Raw genomic sequence first — 18,734 nt, 5'->3', positions numbered from 1 at the left:
CCTGAGGCAGGGATCGCCGGCCCAGGAGGGAGGAGGACGACGTCCCTCCCGAAGAGAAGAGGCTGCGGCTGTTGCTGGAGGGGGAAGCGCACAGCCCGAGGACTGCGAGGACGGGGAGGACGCGCCGCGGCCGGGCAGGGAGGAGACCGGCACCCAGACAGGTGGCGATGGCAGAGGAGTAAGTGACGCGGGCGCGGGGGTCCGGAGGTGCAGGGGGGGCTGTGGTGCCGGGGACGCGGGGTAGGGGCAGCGGGAGGCTCTGTGGCCGGCCCCGGGTTGAAGTTGGGAGGGCGGCCTTCATTCTGAACCCATTTAGGCAGCACGGTCAGCCCTCCTCGCCGTGGGTGGCATCGGAGCCTCCTCTGCCCAGTCTTGGGGTTGCTCCTGGATGCTGTCTGGGAGCCTTGCTCATGATGGCATCCTCATCTCCCCGTGCACGTTACCACATTCAGAGCTAGGGTCACCTGGACACTGAGCTCAGGCGAATTTTCTCTGACATCCCGGGAGAAGGAGGACAGTTCTTTGGAAGGTTTTCCAGGGCCGATGACGGAAACGATGAGAAGGGAGAGGTCCTGGTCGGGGACACAATTACGGTGGCAGTGTAACGCCGGGAAACTTTATTGCATGAAGTCCCTCTCACTCCCTCTACCTCCCTCTTTTACGTGGACTCTGCCAAAGACCAGGATACCAGAATGCAGTGGAGTGACCAAGTGTAGTGGGACCTTGGGAACGCGATTCTGGAGCCAGGCGGCTGGGGTTTGCATCCTGGTTCTGCCCCTCCTTAGCTGGCTGACATGGCACAAGCCACTTACCCTCTCTGAGCCTTATTGTCTTCAGTGGCAAATGGATCTGTCAACAGGCCCCATTGCCTGGGGTTGTTACTGCTGAGATTAAGGGAAGCTCGTCCATAGAAGCACTTAGCGTTGTTCCTGGCACATAGTGTATGGTGGATAAATGGGACTTAGGACTAAAACTCATGCCTTGGTGTGTTTTTGCAGTGATGTTTTGTTCTGGGGTGCATCACAAGAGACAAGGTTCTTGACTGGGCATGGTGGCTCAAGCCAATAGTCCCAGCAGTTTGAGAGGCCGAAGGGGGAAGATCTCTTGAGCCCAGGAGTTTAAGACCAACCTGGGAAACAAGGTGAAGCCTCATATCTACCAAAAAAAAAAAAAAAAAAAAAAAAAAAAAAAAAAGCCAAGTATGCTGATGAGTGCCTCTAGTCCCAAGTACTTGGGAGGCTGAGGTGGGAGGATTGCTAGAGCCTGGAAGGTCGGGCTGCAGTGAGCTGTGATCATGCCACTGCACTCCAGCCTGGGTGACAAGGTGAGACAGTTTCAAGGAAAAGAGAGAGAGAGAGACAGACAGACCCACAAGAGTCTTAAGCCAGAATCTCCATGTTAAAATGCTTTCTGGAGGCTAAAAGGATCATATGTTGATAATTAAATGTTTAAAAGGCAGAAACCCCACTGAATGGTTTGGTCCACAGAGGGAAATGGGAATTGCATTACCTGAAGGATGATGGAGGAACTAAACAGAAACCATCCTTGTTTCCTGAATCTGAACGTGGCACCCTCTTTTCACGGTCTCTGTATCTGCTCAGTCTGGCGGCCCCTCGAAAAGAGGGAATCTTGATTTCCAAACTTAAAATTTGGCCCAAAGCCCACTGCTGCCTACAATGCCCACCAGACCCATTCCTCTTCCCTTTTAGTTTCTATGGGAATACTCTCTTTGAAGAACCCATGAAGCAGTGTCAGGCTGGTGTGAGGATCAGCAGTGATTTCTTTGAGGAGGAGAGCCCGTTTCTTCACTCACAGGCCATGTCTGAGTGGATCAAGAAGAACAGAGTGCCCTTTTATGAGATTTTGTCTGTGTAGACCATTAGCTTGGTAAAAATGTCAAAACCATCCTCGTTCTTTAATAGCAGATTATTTTGGACTTTTCTCTGCAAGAAGCAGCATGGGCATTCAGATGCTTTTAAGGATAAAATGTTCTTTCTCATCACCAGGACTGGTGCTCTGGATGGCTGAGGTTTTAATGTGATTGGATGTCCCTTGGAGTGGCTCCCAGGCTGTGATCTCGTGGTTGGGTGGCAAGTGGTTGCTTTATTCGGTGGTGGCTAGAGGATGTTTTAGCAGATAAATCAGGATCCCAGGAGCCCCTGAGTGTCAAGTCCTGCTGCAGGGCATGTGTTTATGGTGGCGATGTGGGTGGGTGGAGGGTGGGGAGCATTGATTTCCTGCCAATATCAGAAGTTTCACAGGCTTCTTGTGTATCCACAAACACCCATCCCATTGAGAAGGCCTAGAAAACCTGCCCCTCCCCAAGCCTTTATTGACAGCTTGTGAATAATCCCAGGGTGTGTCTGACCAACAGCTCTTCCTGGAGGGAGAGAAAAGTCTCTCCTAGGTATTTGATTGTCAACCTCAACCACTTGCTGAGCCTTCCCCAAGACCAGGCACCTTGGCAGAGATATCTGGATTGTCAGGCAGAACCGAGCATTCGAGGGTAATAACTCACTGGAGTCCCTGAAATCCCTGATGGGCGCACCAGATAAAAGCATCCAGGGTTGAAACCAGATCAGGAAGGTTATTGTCAGCCTGGGGCTCCTGTAGAGGTGCATCCACGTTGCAGGGATTTTCCTTCTTGCTGAGGAGAAACCTGGGTTTCTCAGCTTTGGCACAGTCACAACATTTGGGGTGAGACCATTCGTGGTGGGGGGAGGGAGGCTGTCCTGTGTATTGTAGGATGGTTAGCAGCATCTGTGGTCTCCATCCTCTAGGTACCATTCTATCCTCCCAGCTATGGCTACCACAGATGTCTCCAGATGGTTTCAAGTGCTGTGGGGCAAGGGAGTGGTACGTGAGCAAAACCACCCCAGTTGAGAGCCATTGGTCTACACTTGTGGAAATGTTTGAGGGTGAGAGTGTCGAGCTTGGGTCCCTGCTGTACCCTTTATGAGCAATGCGGTCTTGGAAAATTAATACTACCCCAGGGGCCTCAGTTTTCTCTTCTATAAAATGGAAATAAATGAGATACACTTTCATAAGAAGGTTATATGGGATTTTCTGAGATAATAAGACAGTACATGGAAAATACTGGGCATAGCATTTATTTATTTTAATTTCTTTTTAAGACAGAGTCTTACTCTGTTGCCCAGGCTGGAGTGCAGTGGCATGATCTCTGCTCACTGCAACCTCCACCTCCTGGGCTCAAGTGATTCTCCTGCCTCAGGCTCCCGAGTAACTGGGACTACAGGCGTGCGCCATCATGCCCAGCTAATTTTTGAATTTTTAGGAGAGACGGGGCTTCACCATGTTGGGCAGGATAGTGCCATCTCTTCACCTCGTTATCTGCCCTCCTCGGCCTTCCCAAGTTCTGTGATTACAGGCGTGAGCCACCGTGCCTGGCCAAACATAAACTTACTTTCTTACCTCTTCTGCTGAACTCTATTTGCTTCTTATCCCGAATGTCTTTATCCAGAAGAGCTTTTAGCAACAAAGTTACCCAATGCCCTTCCGTAGTCTCTCCTTGCAACTGGCTCTCAGCAGACTGGGGAGGAAATCCTTGACAGAACCAATTTACATGACTGTTTGGAGGACTCTGGCTAGCCCCAGGAGGTGTTTACATTTTTAAATTGGTTACTAGTGTCAGAATGTTTCATGAGTAAGAGCCCAGCCTCTATGTTGGATGCCCTGAATTTGAATCTCAGCATTGCCGCTTTGTATATAACCAGAGGATGGATTTGGGGACCCAATGGGTCTACCATGACATGAACTTGCACCAACATTCACCTGATCTCCAAAATGCCTATTCTGACTGGTAGACCCTAGTCTCAGCCAAGTGCCAGTTCAGAGCCTGTCTCCAGTGATCCTGCACAGGTCTCATTAGTTCCTTTTCTCCTGTTCAGTCATCCTGGTAATAGGCTGTGTATTCCCTTGGGGGCAGGCTGGGAGAAAGATTGACAGTATAAATTTTTGGCAGTGGAGCAGAGTCCTTTCTGGAGGGGACCTGGCTTCCCATTCAGACAAGGGACTCCGGGTCTGTGAACTGGCTTATGTCTGGAAATTGACGGGGGACTGTGACTGTTTTTATGATTCAGATTAGACTTCTGCTCACCTCACCTAGAACTCTTCTGCAAACACAGATCCAGTAAAAATGTGGCAGGCTTCTTATCTATTTCACCTCTAGGAATGCCATGATCAGCTGGCACCATAGGTCTCTGTGAGTTAGGCTATTCTGGTTGCAGCTTTGACTCTGCTGTCTTTTATGGTAACTGCATCCACCTTGCCTTTGGGGATTGAGTGCTCTGATCACTTGGCCCCAGCCACTGTAGTGTGCCTATGTCACTTACCCTCTTTATAACTCAGTCTCTTCCTCTGTAAAATGGGCATCCTCATTGCACCCACCCCCAAGGCTGCTGTGAGCTATAGATGGATTAGCATATGGCAAGTAATAGAAGAGGGTCTCAAAGTCCATGTGTCTTTATCAGAATTATTTCATGATGGGGAGAGCTGGAGGAGAGAAGAAGGTGCTAAGCAGACCCATGTGCTCTCCCACCAGTGTTTCCTGAGCACCTACTATGTGCTGCCCACTGTGAGAGCTGTTAGGGTTGAAATAGGGAGCACAGCAGGGTAGGGGCTGCCATCAGGAGCTTAGTGGGAAGACCATTGTGCAACATGGTTCCAGCACTTGGGGTGGGGAAGCTCAGGGAGTACAGGGGCCTAGGATCCTGGGCAGAATCATGGAAAGGACACAGCCTCCCCAGCCTCTCCTGCCTCCACTGCCTCCCTGGCCTCCTCTGCTTCTGTGGCCTCTCCTGCCTTCCTGGCTTCCCCTCCCACCCCAACCTCCTTAGTCTCCCCTGTCTCTCCTTCTTTTGAGGTGGGCCAGGAGCTGTTGGTGCTCACTTAGCCTGTCCTGGACTCTGGGTGTAGCACCTCAATGTCCCGAAAATGCCCCCGAGTTCAGTTCCTCACACAGCCAAGGAAGGAGCTCCACACTGACACTAAGGGTTCATCCTGGGCTCATTCATCAGGGCATGCCTCCAAAATATTTCTCCACGTCTCCTCCCTTTGCCCACCTGCATTGTCTCTGTGCCTCAGCTCCTGCTGGGGGCCTGCAAGGATCCCCTATCTCCTCTGCCCCTGCATGGCTGGGTCCCAGGCAATGTGTCTCCCCACCACACCTTTCTCCTCTTTCCCACCACACTCCAGCCCCACAGTCCTCTTTCTGCTTCTTTCCCAGCCTCTGGGCTTTTGCACACGCTGTTCCCTCTGCATGAACACCCTCCACTGGGCTGAGAACAACTCTCTGAGACCTCTCTCAGCTGTTGCTTCCTTTGGAACAGCCGCTGCTGCTGTCCCTCTCCCAGCTCCAAGACCTGCTGAGCCTCCTGTCTTTTTCAGTTCCCATGCCCCCAGCACTTCTCCTTGGCCTCCTTTGGCCCAATTGACAATGTCCATTCTCAATGCCTTCTCACTCAGCGCTGAGTCCCACTGGGTGAAGGGAATGTTTGTCATGTTCACCACAATATCCCCTCCCCCATCACTACGCCTGGTCCACAGTGATGCTCAAAAAAGATCTGTTGGTAGGCAATGAGAAGGTGCATTCATGTCATCCTGCAGGCGGAATTCTCCACGAATTTTGAGCAGCCTCAGTTTTCCCACCACCTCCAAATCATGGAAGACACAGGGTAAGAGCAAAGAGAAGGTGGCTGTGGCCGATGTCCACCCTCTCGGGGTGTCCCTTCTCTTCTCTCCTCCTTTGGCAGGGAGACCATCGGGGTGCAACCTGGTTGGGGCAGTGAGGAGGTTCAGGGTCTGGCCAGAGCGGACATGGCCACAGGCATGGGACAACAACTGCTTGGGCCTGAGCAGGTGAGCACAGCGCAGGCCCGGGCCCGGCGTGTCCGCGGTGCGAGCGAGCGGCCAGCAGAGGGCGCCAGAGAGCCACGAGCGGCCCGCGGACGAGCCCGCGCCGGCCCCGATGCCCAGCTCAGTGCGGCGCGGACCCAACGAGCCCGCGGTCAGACGCCCCAGCTCCGCCGACAGGCCACTCGCGCCGGTCCTTCCTCTTCCCCAGGTGCAGGCAGAGCCCCCGGATCCATGGCCAGCCCTTCCGGCAGATCTGAAGCCACTGGCAAGACCCGAGGCAGGGATGGCCGGCCCAGGAGGGAGGAGGACGACGTCCCTCCCGAAGAGAAGAGGCTGCGGCTGTTGCTGGAGGGGGAAGCGCACAGCCCGAGGACTGCGAGGACGGGGAGGACGCGCCGCGGCCAGGCAGAAAGGAGACCGGGACCCAGACAGGTGGCGACGGCAGAGTAAGTGACGCGGGCGCGGAGGTCCGGGGGTGCCAGGGGCGCGGGGTAGGGGCGGCGGGAGGCTCCCTGGCCGGCCCTGGGTTGAAGTTGGTAATTGAGCGGCAACTCCGGCGGGCGGGGAGTGACAGCTCGTGATGGCCTCCGAGACGCCAGCTGCCCCTTCTCGGCTGTGTGGCTTCGACTTCCTGATTCTCCCACGACATCCTTGGCCGGGAGACCCGCTGGACTCTGCGGCTGGCCAAAAGGGGAAGGGGAACCCCGCGTCCTGGGGGCCCCTAGCAGGGGAAGGGGCGGGGGTTGGGCTGGGCATCCTGTCTGGGGCATCTGTCTGGGACTATGTTGGTGCCTCTCACCTGGCGAGGGGCCTGTGGTGGGGGTAGGGGGGAAGTCCCTGGCGCCAGGCTTGGCCAAGCCCTGCTCTGCTGGGCTGCGGGCTGGCGGCGCTCGCCCAGCTCCTCACCTGTTCCGCATCTTCCTGTTTTTCTTCCCTTTCTGGTTGGGCAGCGAGAGTTGAGAGGAGGCAGATGGCTTCCATCCCAGAAATCGCTCTCCTTTTTCCGTCCCTACAGAGAGAGACAGAGAGGCAAAGTTCCTTGCATCCCCCGGGGCGCTGTCTCTGTGAGCTCCCGGTGTCCTGCACACGTGAGCCCCTGAGTCAACGGGCCTGTGTGTGTGTGGGATGGGGCTCCGTGGCCAGCCTGCCCTCCTGGGGTTCACTTTCTGCTTTCCTACGCCAACTCTTCCTGTGTGGCTTTGCTGGCCTTCCACTGAGGAGGCACATGGGTTTGGAGGGCAGATGAGGGCCCACTGGAGAGCTGTACCCCCCAGTGACGGCCGCCACCTTGATGGTTTTTGATGGATAATGGGGTTGACCTCTTTGTTCCTTCCACATGTTTTTATGTTTGACCATTTGCTCAGCTGAGCTTGTCTTAATAATTGGATTCGTGGTTAATGAGCGCCATATGGGCGAGAGGGCGGCCTTCATTCTGAACCCATTTAGGCAGCACGGGCAGCCCTCCTCGCCGTGGGTGGCATCAGAGCCCCCCCTGCCCAGTCTTGGGGTTGCTCCTGGATGCTGCCTGGGAGGCTTGCTCATGGTGACATCCTCATCTCCCCGTGCACGTTACCGCATTCAGAGCTTGGGTCACCTGGACACTGAGCTCAGGCGAATTTTCTCTGACATCCGGGGAGAAGGAGGACAGTTCTCTGGAAGGTTTTCCAGGGCCCATGACGGAAAGGATGAGAAGGGAGAGGTCCTGGTCGGGGACACAATTACGGTGGCAGTGTAACGCCGGGAAACTTTATTGCATGAAGTCCCTCTCACTCCCTCTACCTCCTTCTTTTACGTGGACTCTGCCAAAGACCAGGATACCAGAATGCAGTGGAGTGACCAAGTGTAGTGGAACCTTGGGAACGCGATTCTGGAGCCAGGCGGCTGGGGTTTGCATCCTGGTTCTGCCCCTCCTTAGCTGGCTGACATGGCACAAGCCACTTACCCTCTCTGAGCCTTACTGTCTTCAGTGGCAAATGGATCTGTCAACAGGCCCCATTGTCTGGGGTTGTTACTGCTGAGATTAAGGGATGCTCGTCCATAGAAGCATTTAGCGTTGTGTCTGGCGCATAGTGTATAGTGGATAAATGGGACTTAGGACTAAAACTCATGCCTTGGTGTGTTTTTGCAGTGATGTTTTGTTCTGGGGTGCATCACAAGAGACAAGGTTCTTGACTGGGCATGGTGGCTCAAGCCAATAATCCCAGCACTTGGAGAGGCCGAAAGGGGGAGGATCTCTTGAGCCCAGGAGTTTAAGAACAGCTGGGTAATATGGTGAAGGCTCATATCTACCAAAAAAAAAAAAAGCCAGTTATGGTGGTGTGTGCCTGTAGTCCCAAGTACTTTGGAGGCTGAGGTGGGCGGATTGCTAGAGCCTGGAAGGTCGGGCTGCAGTGAGCTGTGATCATGCCACTGCACTCCAGCCTGGGTGACAAAGTGAGACCGTTTCAAGGAAAAGAGAGAGAGACAGACAGACCCACAAGAGTCTTAAGCCAGAATCTCCATGTTAAAATGCTTTCTGGAGGCTAAAATGATGATACGTTGATAATGAAATATTTAAAAGGCAGACACCCCACTGAATTGTTTGGTCCACAGAGGGAAATGGGAATCGCATTACCTGAAGGATGATGGAGGAACTGAATAGAAACCATCTTTGTTTCCTGAATCTGAACATGGCACCCTCTTTTCACGGTGCCTGTATCTGCTCAGTCCGGCGGCCCCTCGAAAAGAGGGAATCTTGATTTTCAAACTTAAAATTTGGCCCAAAGCCCACTGCTGCCTACAATGCCCACCAGACCCATTCCTCTTCCCTTTTAGTTTCTATGGGAATACTCTCTTTGAAGAACCCATGAAGCAGTGTCAGGCTGGTGTGAGAATCAGCAGTGATTTCTTTGAGCAGGACAGCCCGTTTCTTCACTCACAGGCCATGTCTGAGTGGATCAAGAAGAACAGAGTGCCCTTTTATGAGATTTTGTCTGTGTAGACCATTAGCTTGGTAAAAATGTCAAAACCATCCTCGTTCTTTAATAGCAGATTATTTTGGACTTTTCTCTGTAAGAAGCAGCATGGGCATTCAGATGCTTTTAAGGATAAAATGTTCTTTCTCATCACCAGGCCTGGTGCTCTGGATGGCTGAGGTTTTAATGTGACTTGATGTTCCTTGGAGTGGCTCCCAGGCTGTGCTCTTGTGGTTGGGTGGCAAGGGGTTGCTTTATTCGGTGGTGGCTAGAGGATGTTTTAGCAGGTAATTCGGGACCCCAGGAGCCCCTGAGTGCCAAGTCCTGCTGCAGGGCATGTGTTTATGATGGGGAGGCGGGGTGGGGGGTGGAGGGGGGGGGCATTGATTTCCTGCCAATATCAGAAGTTTCACAGGCTTCTTGTGTATCCACAAACACTCATCCCATTGAGAAGGCCTAGAAAACCTGGCCCTCCCCAAGCCTTTATTGACCGCTTGTGAATGATCCCAGTGTGTGTCTGACCAACAGCTCTTCCTGGAGGGAGAGAAAAGTCTCTCCTACGTATTTAGTTATCAACCTCAACCATTTGCTGAGCCTTCCCCAAGACCAGGCACCTCGGCAGGGATTTCTGGGTTGTCAGGCAGAACTGAGCATTCAAGGGTGATAACTCACTGGCGTCCCTGGAATCCCTGATGGACGGACCAGGTAAAAGCATCCAGGGTTGAAACGAGATCAGGAAGGTTATTGTCAACCTGGGGCTCCTGTAGAGGTGCATCCACGTTGCAGGGATTTTCCTTCTTGCTGAGGAGAAACCTGGGTTTCTCAGGTTTGGCACAGTCACAACACTTGGGGTGAGACCATTCGTGGTAGTGGGGGGGGGCATCCTGTGTATTGTAGGGTGGTTAGCAGCATCTGTGGTCTCCATCCTCTAGGTGCCATTCTACCCTCCCAGCTGTGGCTACCCCAGATGCCTCCAGACGGTTTCAAATGCCATGGAGCAAGGGAGTGGTATGTGAGCAAAACCACCCCAGTTGAGAGCCATTGGTCTACACTTGTGGAAATGTTTGAGGGTGAGGGTGTCAAGCTTGGGTCCCTGCTGTACTCTTTATGAGCAATGCGGTCTTGGAAAATTAATAGTATTCCAGTGGCCTCAGTTTTGTCATCTCTAAAATGGAGACAAATGAGATACACTTTCATAAGAAGGTTATATGGGATTTACTGAGATAATAAGACAGTACATGAAAAATGCTGGGCATAGCATTTATTTATTTTTATGTTTTTTAAAGATGGAGTCTTACTCTGTTGCCCAGGCTGGAGTGCAGTGTCATGATCTCCGCTCACTGCAACCTCCACCTCCTGGGCTCAAGTGATTCTCCTGCCTCAGCCTCCTGAGTAGGTGGGATTACAGGTGCCCACCACCACATCTGGCTAATTTTTGTATTTTTAGTAGAGATGGGTTTTCACCATGTTGGCCAGGCTGGTCTCAAACTCCTGACCTAAGGTGATCCACCTGCCTTGGCCTCCCAAGGTGCTGAGATCACAGGTGTGAGCCACCACGCTGGGCTGGGCATAGCATTGTAACACACACAAAGCACAAAATACTTGGGCAATATCTTGTTACATTTGGCTTGTCTAGACTCCATCCTCCATCCCCTCATGCACTGGTGTGGTGCAGACCAGAATATCACCCACCTAGACTGCAGAGTGGATTTGAGTGGCATCTTGGCTTTCTGCACGAGACTTGCCTGTTGCCCACCACATCCCCCTGGTTCTCAGGGTCCAGGATTCCAGGAGGCAGGGATGTGCGCATGCAGGGTAGGTGGCCCACCCAGTTCACTCCCACGCTGGGGACCTGCAGAGCTGGCTGTCCGAGACAGGATGTTTGGACCACCATCTGGGTTTCTGGATTTCCATTTGAGCACAGCTGGACTACACAGGCTGAAGCTTTCTCTGCCGAGATATAGATATTTCCCTGGTGATGATCTTTCAAGCTGACATAAAGACATGGCCACCCACTGGAACGTCGTGTGTCTGCCGTGGCGCTCTTGTAATTTGTGAGGCAGGCTCCTGACGAATGCAGTGCGTAAGTGGGAAATGGTGGGAAGTTCTCCCATCCCCCCCTGGCCGAAAGTGCTGCCTGCGCAGGTTGGTGGATGGTCCTTTGAGCAGGAAGAAGACACGGAGCACATTCCTGTTAGCTACGACAGAGAGGGGCAGGGTACACACTGGACATTTCAAGCCCCTCCAGAGAAGCAAGTCTTACTATGCTGGGAGTACTTGTGGAGTGGGGGCTGTGTTGCCCTGGGCTTTAATTATTTCAGGAACATTTAACCACAGGGATGGCAGGCTGGATCTTGATATGTGTTTCTCAGTTGGAAAGACTTTGTACCATACGCCAATGTCTTCTCAATTCTTTTAATTTCATTAAGGTTGTCATTTTTCTTACTGTGGCCTCTGGAATGTGACACAGAACTCAAGGGACAGGAAGGAGATGAGTTAGAGGCTGGGACAGGGGTCCCTGCCAGGGATGCTGGTGACTCACGTGACGGTGTTGATGTGTGGAGTCCGGTGCCTGGTTTGGGGAATGTTGGTGGGATATGTTCCAAACGACTGTCGGACCTATCAGGTACTGGAGGTGAATGGTCAAGTCTGATCTCAGGGCTGGCAGTGTCAGGCAAGGACAGGAAGTTGACGTTGGACTCATTGGCTGAGGTTGCTGGGGACCCAGGGGCAACGTGTGCCAGGACAGATGGGTCTGGGGCTAGGAAGGCAGGTTTGGGCTGGAGACCCGGGCTTGGGAGGCATCCCAGGTAGACAGTGGTTGAGGCTTGGAAATGACTGTGATTGCCTGGGATGAGAGTGAAGACAGACAAGATGGGGGTTTTGCTCTAAGCCTGGGGAGCCCACCTCCCAGGTTCAAGATATTCTCCTCCCCAAACCTCCCAAGTAGCTGGGAATGCAGGTGTGCGCCACCATGCCCGACTAACTTTTCTATTTTTAGTGGAGATGAGGTTTGGCCAGGCTGCTTTCAAACTCCTGACCTCAAATGATCGGCCCACCTTGGCCTCCCAAAGTGCTGGGATTACAGGCATGAGCCACTATGCCTGACCATTTTTAAATATTAATTTTTATGAAATATTTTCAAACACATTTTATTGTACATTGGAAAAGTCAATCATGATTTGAAAACTTTATCAAAATCCAATCAAATGTCAATTAACTATTTAATTGTGGATGAGTAAGGAGACTATTTTGACCAAAACATGTTAGAACAATTACCACTTATAGAAATAATCTATGTTTTAATGTTTTAGTTGAATTAAACAATCTTTTACATTCTGTCCAGGAGCAGTGGTTCACACCTCTAATCCCAGCACTTTTGCTGGTCGAGGCTGGCGGATCACCTAAGGTCAGGAATTCGAGACCAGCCTGGTCAACATGGTGGAACTGTCTCTACTAAAAATACAGAAATTAGCCAGGTGTGATGGCACACACCTGTAATCCCAGCTGCTTGGGAGGCTGAGGCAGGAGAATCATTTGAACCTGGGAGACAGAGGTTGCAGTCAGCCGAGATCGCACCACTGCACTTCACCCAGGCTGGGTGACAGAGCGTGACTCTTCCAAAAATAAATAAATAAATAAAATAGAATTCTGAATTTTATTTTTAATAATTATTTTGTAAAAAGAATGTCTTGTTTTTTGGAGTTGTTGAATTTATTGAATCGACAAAAATTATGTACAAGAGGGTACAACATGATGTGATTGAAGTATGTATACATTACAAAATGGCTAAATCAAGCTAAATAACATATCACCTCCCAGACTTATTTTTTTATGGTGAGAACACTTAAAAAATCTACTCTCTTAGTGATTTCCAAGTGTATGATATGTTATTATTAACTATAGGTACCATGTTGTCCCATAGATATCCTGAACTTATTCTTCCTCTCTAAAAATGACATTCTGTGTCCTTTGGCATCTGCCCACTTCCCCACCCTGGCAACCATCATTCTACTCGCTTTTGTGAATTCAACTTTTTTCTTTTCTTTTTCTTTCTTTCTTTCTTTCTTTTTTTTTTTTTTGAGACAATCTCACTCTATTGCCCAGGCTGTAGTGCAGGGGTGTGATCTTGGCTCACTGCAGCCTTGACCTCCCAAGCTCAATCAATCCTCCCACCTCGGCCTCCTGAGTATCTGGGAGTACGGGCATGCACCACCATGCTCCACTAATTTTTGTATTTTTTTGTAGAGATGGGGTCTTGCTATGTTATGCAGGCTGGTCTCGAACTCCTGGGCTCAAGCAATCTGCTGGCCTCAGCCTCCCAAAGTGCTGGGATTACAGGCATGAGCCACCATGCCTGGCCGAGTTCAACTTTTTTAGATTTCACATATAAGTGAGATCATGTGGTATTTGTCGTTTTGTGCCTGGCTTATTTCACTTAACATAATATCCTCCAGGCTCATCCATGTTTTCTCAAATGGCAGGATTTCCTTCTTTTTGAAGGTTGAATAGTATTCCATTGTGGGTGTACACTACATTGTTTCTGGAAGTGTAATGGAGGCCAGTTGGGGGAGGAGGGGGAAAAGATTCACTCTAAGTCTAGATGCTCCAGCACCCACCCAGGATGTGTGCAAGGAAGTGCAGGATGCTCCTGGTCTTGCAAACTGTGGTTTGTGGGACTCCAAAGCCCCTATCCTTCCACAGCGCTTTCCGTCCTGTTATCACATTTCCTTGGAGGAGAAGCCAGCCTTGGTGGAGAGCCCTGCTCTGGCTTTGTCCCTCGGCATGAGATGGCAAAGGATGGTGCCGCTGGGAGACCCTCACATCTGCACACTGGGGGCTGTTTGCTTTCTCCATTCCTCCTTCAAGTATCTGAGCAGCTCCTGTGTGCCAGCTGCTGGTCTACAAGATGGATGGGTCCTTGGAGATCACCCTGTAGCTGAGGAGGCAGGCTATTGCCCACAGGCCAGAACCAGCCCCCTGTCTGTTCACACAAATAAAGTTTTATTGGAACACGGTCACACCCATTTCAGTGCATATTGTCTGTGGCTGCTTTCCTGCTACAATGGAGAGTTGAATAGTTGGGACAGAGACCTATGGCCTGCAAAGCTGAACTATTTACCATCTAGCCCTCGAGATAAAGGAAAAAAACGCTGATCCTTGTACCCTGACAGTCTTAGGTTAAGAGGACTTTGTACCACTCTGACGTCCCAGGCGGCCATGAGTCCAGCCACCCTTGAAATGTACAGAAGTCTGGGCTGGGGTTGCAGCAGGCGAGGCCCAATTTTGCGGGTCTTTGGTATCAGGGGCACAACCCAGGATTTTGTGTGGGGTTTCTTCCCCACTCTGGCTGGGCACTGGGCTAGTGTGCTTTCTGATTTTTGTATGTGGAAGAGAAAGGAGGGAGGAAATGGCAACTTGTTGCCCTGTTCTAACGTTTTCCTAAGATGGGTCTCCAGGCAAGGGCTTGGGATCTCACTTTGCACAGCTTACAAAACCCTGTGTGGCCAGCTCTCTTGGCGCTGCCACTCTGACGGATGGAGCCCCCAAATTACTAGAAATGGAGATAAAAGAATGGTTTCTGCAAGCACAAGAAGTGGCGGTATTGAAATTAACATTTCCCCCAAGTTTTACAATGTCTAGGCATGAATATTTAACTGTCTGCCTCAAAAGCTCATGTTAATAACGAGATGGTGCATTTCATTTCCTTTTTTTGTTCTCTGAGCAACATGCAGCTTCCTGCACAGCCCTCCTTGCAGGCAACTGCGCTGAGGTGACAGTCCTCCTGACTGGCAGCACAGATCCCCAGGGCCTCTGAGGGCCCTGTATTCTGGGCTCAGCCTTTCACCTTCTATTCGGCCCCAGCTGGAAGGGGGCAGGTTACCCACAGCCCAGCACAGTTCTCCCGCCTTAGCTTCTCTAAGGAGTCTGGCTCCCTCTGACCCTCTAGACCTCACCAGCTGAGGATCAGAGCCCCGGGGCAGGAGCCAGGGCCAGGGGGCATTGGGAGGTGGTTTGAGAGTGCAGCTCTGGAGCTGGGCAGGGCGGGCCCAGGAAAAGCTGCTCGGGGGAGACTGCAAAGAGATGGCAGAGTTAGGACAAGAGGGTCGGGCATGGTGGCTCACATCTGTAATCCCTGCACTTTGGAAGGCCGAGGTGGGCGGATCACCTGAGGCCAGGAGTTTGAGACCAGACTGGCCAACATGGTGAAAACCTGTCTCTCCTAAAAATACAATAATTAGCCGGACATGGTGACACCTATAATCCCAGCTACTCGGGAAGCTGAGCCACGAGAATTGCTTGAACCCGGAAGGTGGAGGTTGCAGTGAGCTGAGATTGTGCCACTGTACTCCAGCCTGGGCAACAGAGCAAGATTCCATCTCAAAAAAAAAAAAAAAAAAAAATAGGACAGGAGGAGGAGGGAAGAGAAGGGAGCTGTGGGGCAGCAGCCAGGACCTTAAAGGCACAGAAGAGGAAGCTTGGATTTCCAATTCCAAAGGACATGAAGAAAATTCACACACCTTTATTTAACCTGCTCCTGGTGAGGCTGGGCTTTGTGTATTTTCCTCGTTTTCCTTTTCCTTGTGTTCAGACAGTTGTAGAAACAGGTACACAGGGGCTCTGTGTGGCGCCCTGTTCTAGTTGCCTTCAGGAAGCATGGAGTGCCCTGGTTTCCTTGGCTTCGTGTCCCCCTTTCCTCCTGCCACCCCTGAATGTGCCCCCCCACCTTATCCCTCAGAACATCTTCCTGGAAGGGCCTGGCCAGGGCCTGTGTCCTTGCTAGTCTCTGGGGAGGAAGACTCTGTGGCTTGAAAGGCTGTCGGCTTAAGTTGCAAGGTGTAGGTGCCTGGGAGGGCATGTGCACGGCCCTCTTGACTGATCCATTCATGTTTTTCTTTTTTGAATCTGTTCTATGTTGTCCTGATGGAGGGGTAAGCCCCTGCCTTCTGCCTTTCCTGCCTTGGACTCTTGCAATTGGGCCAGATGAGAGGGTCCATGTGGTCTGAGAATTCAAGCAATGCAGGCCAGGCGTGGTGGCTCACACCTGTAATCCCAGGACTTCTGGAGGCTAAGGCGGGTGGGCCAGGAGTTTGAGACCAGGTGGCCAAAATAGTGAAACCCTGTCTCTGCAAAAATTACAAAAGTTAGTCGGGCTTGGTGGTGCATGCCTGTAATCCTAGTTATTTGGGAGGCTGAGGCAAGAGAATCACTTGAACCCAGAAGCAGCAGGTTGCAGTGAGGAGGAGGTCGCAGTGAGGAGGAGGTTGCAGTGAGGAGGAGGTTGCAGTGAGGAGGAGGTTGTGGTGAGGAGGAGGTTGCAGTGAGGAGGAGGTTGTAGTGCGCCGAGATTGTGTCCCTGGACTCCGGCCTGGGCAATAGAGCAAGACTATGTCTCCAAAAAAAAAAAAAAAAAAAAAAAAAAATTATATAGAAAACAAAAAGCAAAACTACCTCTTGATTTGCTTTTCTTGATCTTGTGTCTCAGAGGTAACACCGGGAAGGGTTGGGGTATACCTCTCCACACCTTTTTCTTTGATTTCTTTTTATTTTTTATTCTACATTCTGAGATACATGTGCAGAATGTGCAGGTTTGTTACATAGATATACATGTGTCATGGTGGTTTGCTGCACCTATCAACCCGTCATCTAGGTTTTAAGCCCCGCATGCATTAGGTATTTGACCTAACGCTCTCCCTCCCCTTGTCCCCCACCCCCGATGGGCCCCGGTGTGTGATGTTCCCCTCCCTGTGTCCATGTGTTCTCATTGTTCAACTTCCACTTATGAGTGAGAACACACCGTGTTTGGTTTTCTGTTTCTGTCCACACCTTTTTCCTCTGTGCACGCAAGCACATGTATTTGTACATAAGTGTTTATTGTAATCTTTTTAAAAAAGTAAAAATGGAATAATGCTATATTTATTCTTTGGAAAGTCTGCTTTTCAGGCAGCATGTCTTTGACATTGTCTCACGTTGGAACCTGGGTACCACCTTCTTCTCCCAGCAGTTATTCTGACGTGTGGATGCACCTTGCTTCGTTTAACCAGCCCTGCACCGATACGTCTTTGGATGGTTTCCGCCTTTTCCCAGTCACAGATGGTGTTCTGATGAATTTCCTCGCACACATCACTTGGTGCTCTGTGCCTGCATTTCTGTGAGATGTTCCTGGAGGTGGGCTGTCTAGGTCAGAGGGGGATCTGTGCTCAACTTGCATCCTGTGCAAAATTCCATCCGGTCATCCAGCTCTCCAAGGGCTCACATGGTACTGTCCTCTGTAGACATCATCTTCTGCAGATGATGGCATGACAGCCCCTCTTTCTCTTACTCACACCAGTTTGCACCCTGGTGTCCTGGGGGTTCCAGCCCCTACCCACGTGTCTGCCCGCACCCCACAGTGCCCCCAGCCCCTGCTAACAGGGACTCTGGCTTCTGAGCTCTGGCAGACTGCCTCACTCTGGAGAAGTTTGCTTTCTCAAACATTCCTGGCAATGTTACTGCAAATCTCGAGGCCTGCATCTGCCTTCTTCAGGCCTCAGTTTCCTCAAAACTAAAATGGGGATAATGTGATGCTACTGTCTGCATCCTAGAGCTGCCATGAGGGTTCAGTGAGATCACTGTTGAGAGCACGTTCACAGCACCGGCCTTGTGCGCAGTCAGCACGTGTGGGGCAGGGCTGTTGCTGATACGTGGTTGACTGTCATTGCTAGACTGTGGCTTTACCAGGTTCAGTGTCTTTAGTGCCGAGCCCAGAGCCACCCCTAGTACCTGCTGTGTTTATAGAGTGATTGAGTGTCAGGGTCAGAGACAGGGGCAATGGCAGCAGAAACAGAGGAAAGAAGTGGGGCTTCTAATAGTTCCTGCACCAGTGGCCCTTGAGATGAAGGCTTCTTGCCAAGGTCTGGGGCTGTGCTGTGTGTTCTAGGCCCGAGACTGGAAGCTAGGCCTGGCTATAGTCCTAGCTGAGCTGGGGAAGTGCAGGTCAGCATCCTGCTTCATTAGGACACCTCCAAGCCCAGCTTAGACATGGATTCCAGGTGACCCCCTGTTTACTCTGAGCCCAGACGGAGGACAGAGAAGTGTGCAAGGGTCTGGACCCTCATCGCAGCCATTGACTCTGTAAGGCATATGGGTTTGTGCACGTGTGTGAGCACGGCCGTGTCTTCTCTGTGAGTTTCAAGCTCGAGGTTGTGTTTATGCAGGGTTAGGCTTGCCAGGTAAAATACAGGAGGTCCAATTAAACCTGAATTTCTCATTAACCTTTTTTTTTTTTTTTTTTTTTTTTGTGCCAATATATCCCATGCAATATTTGGGACCTACTTACCCTAAAAAATGATTTGTTGTTTATCTGAAATTCAAGTTTAACTGGCATCCTGTCTTTTCACTTGCTACGTATGAGAGTTTCGTGTGGGGGTTATCAGTGTGCATTTGTGAGTTCCCATGTGAAGGACTCTCTCCAAGTTTCTGTAGGTGCCAGGATGGAGATGGACAGAGAAGGTCCTCTCGGGCTGCTTTGGTGGCACCTAGAGGCTGTGTGGCGTTGGACACTTCAGCCCCAGGGACCTGGGCAGCACTGTCCAGCACGTGCCTGCTCCTGTCTTCTCCACGGGGGCTGACTTCCCTGCCATCTCTCTCCAAATACGGTGGCAAGAGCTATCCCATCTGCCCCCATCTGGAGCTCGGCGTCCCAGCCAGACAAGATGGCAAACAGTGTGCAGATGGTTGCAAAGCTTTCCCCAGCTCCTTCTGCAAAGGGCCTGCAGATGAAAGGGAAGCCCTCATCCTCACCGCCTCCCCCTTCCAGAAAACCCAGGCAACAGCCACCTCTGAATGCTGCTTTAGAAGCTTCTCCCTCCTGGGTGATTAAACCACCCCAAACAATAAAGCACTGCATTTCCACCATAGGCTTGT

At 51.3% G+C, this 18,734-nt stretch overlaps 1 protein-coding gene across 4 annotated transcripts in view; it reads left to right on the top strand.

Annotated features, from left to right (window-relative positions):
- Positions 1–193: 193 nt before the first annotated feature.
- LOC129135667 (RNA-binding motif protein, X chromosome-like) overlaps positions 194–18,734 on the top strand; it is a 100,435-nt gene continuing 81,894 nt past the window's right edge. For 2 of the 4 annotated variants that reach the window (XM_054656563.2, XM_063816164.1), the window contains exon 1: positions 196–6,320. In XM_054656563.2, coding sequence (XP_054512538.2) covers positions 5,836–6,320 — 485 coding nt within the window. In that variant the 5' untranslated portion in view covers positions 196–5,835. Of the gene's footprint in view, positions 6,321–18,734 lie in introns of all 4 variants that reach the window. The other 2 variants (XM_063816163.1, XM_054656562.2) reach the window with 2 other exon arrangements.

The sequence above is a fragment of the Pan troglodytes genome, chromosome 7 (assembly GCF_028858775.2).
Source record: "Pan troglodytes isolate AG18354 chromosome 7, NHGRI_mPanTro3-v2.0_pri, whole genome shotgun sequence".
Classification (NCBI taxonomy): Eukaryota; Metazoa; Chordata; class Mammalia; order Primates; family Hominidae; genus Pan; species Pan troglodytes.
The sequence above is the reverse complement of the archived record's forward strand: the minus strand, read 5'-3'. Positions and strand labels throughout refer to the sequence as shown.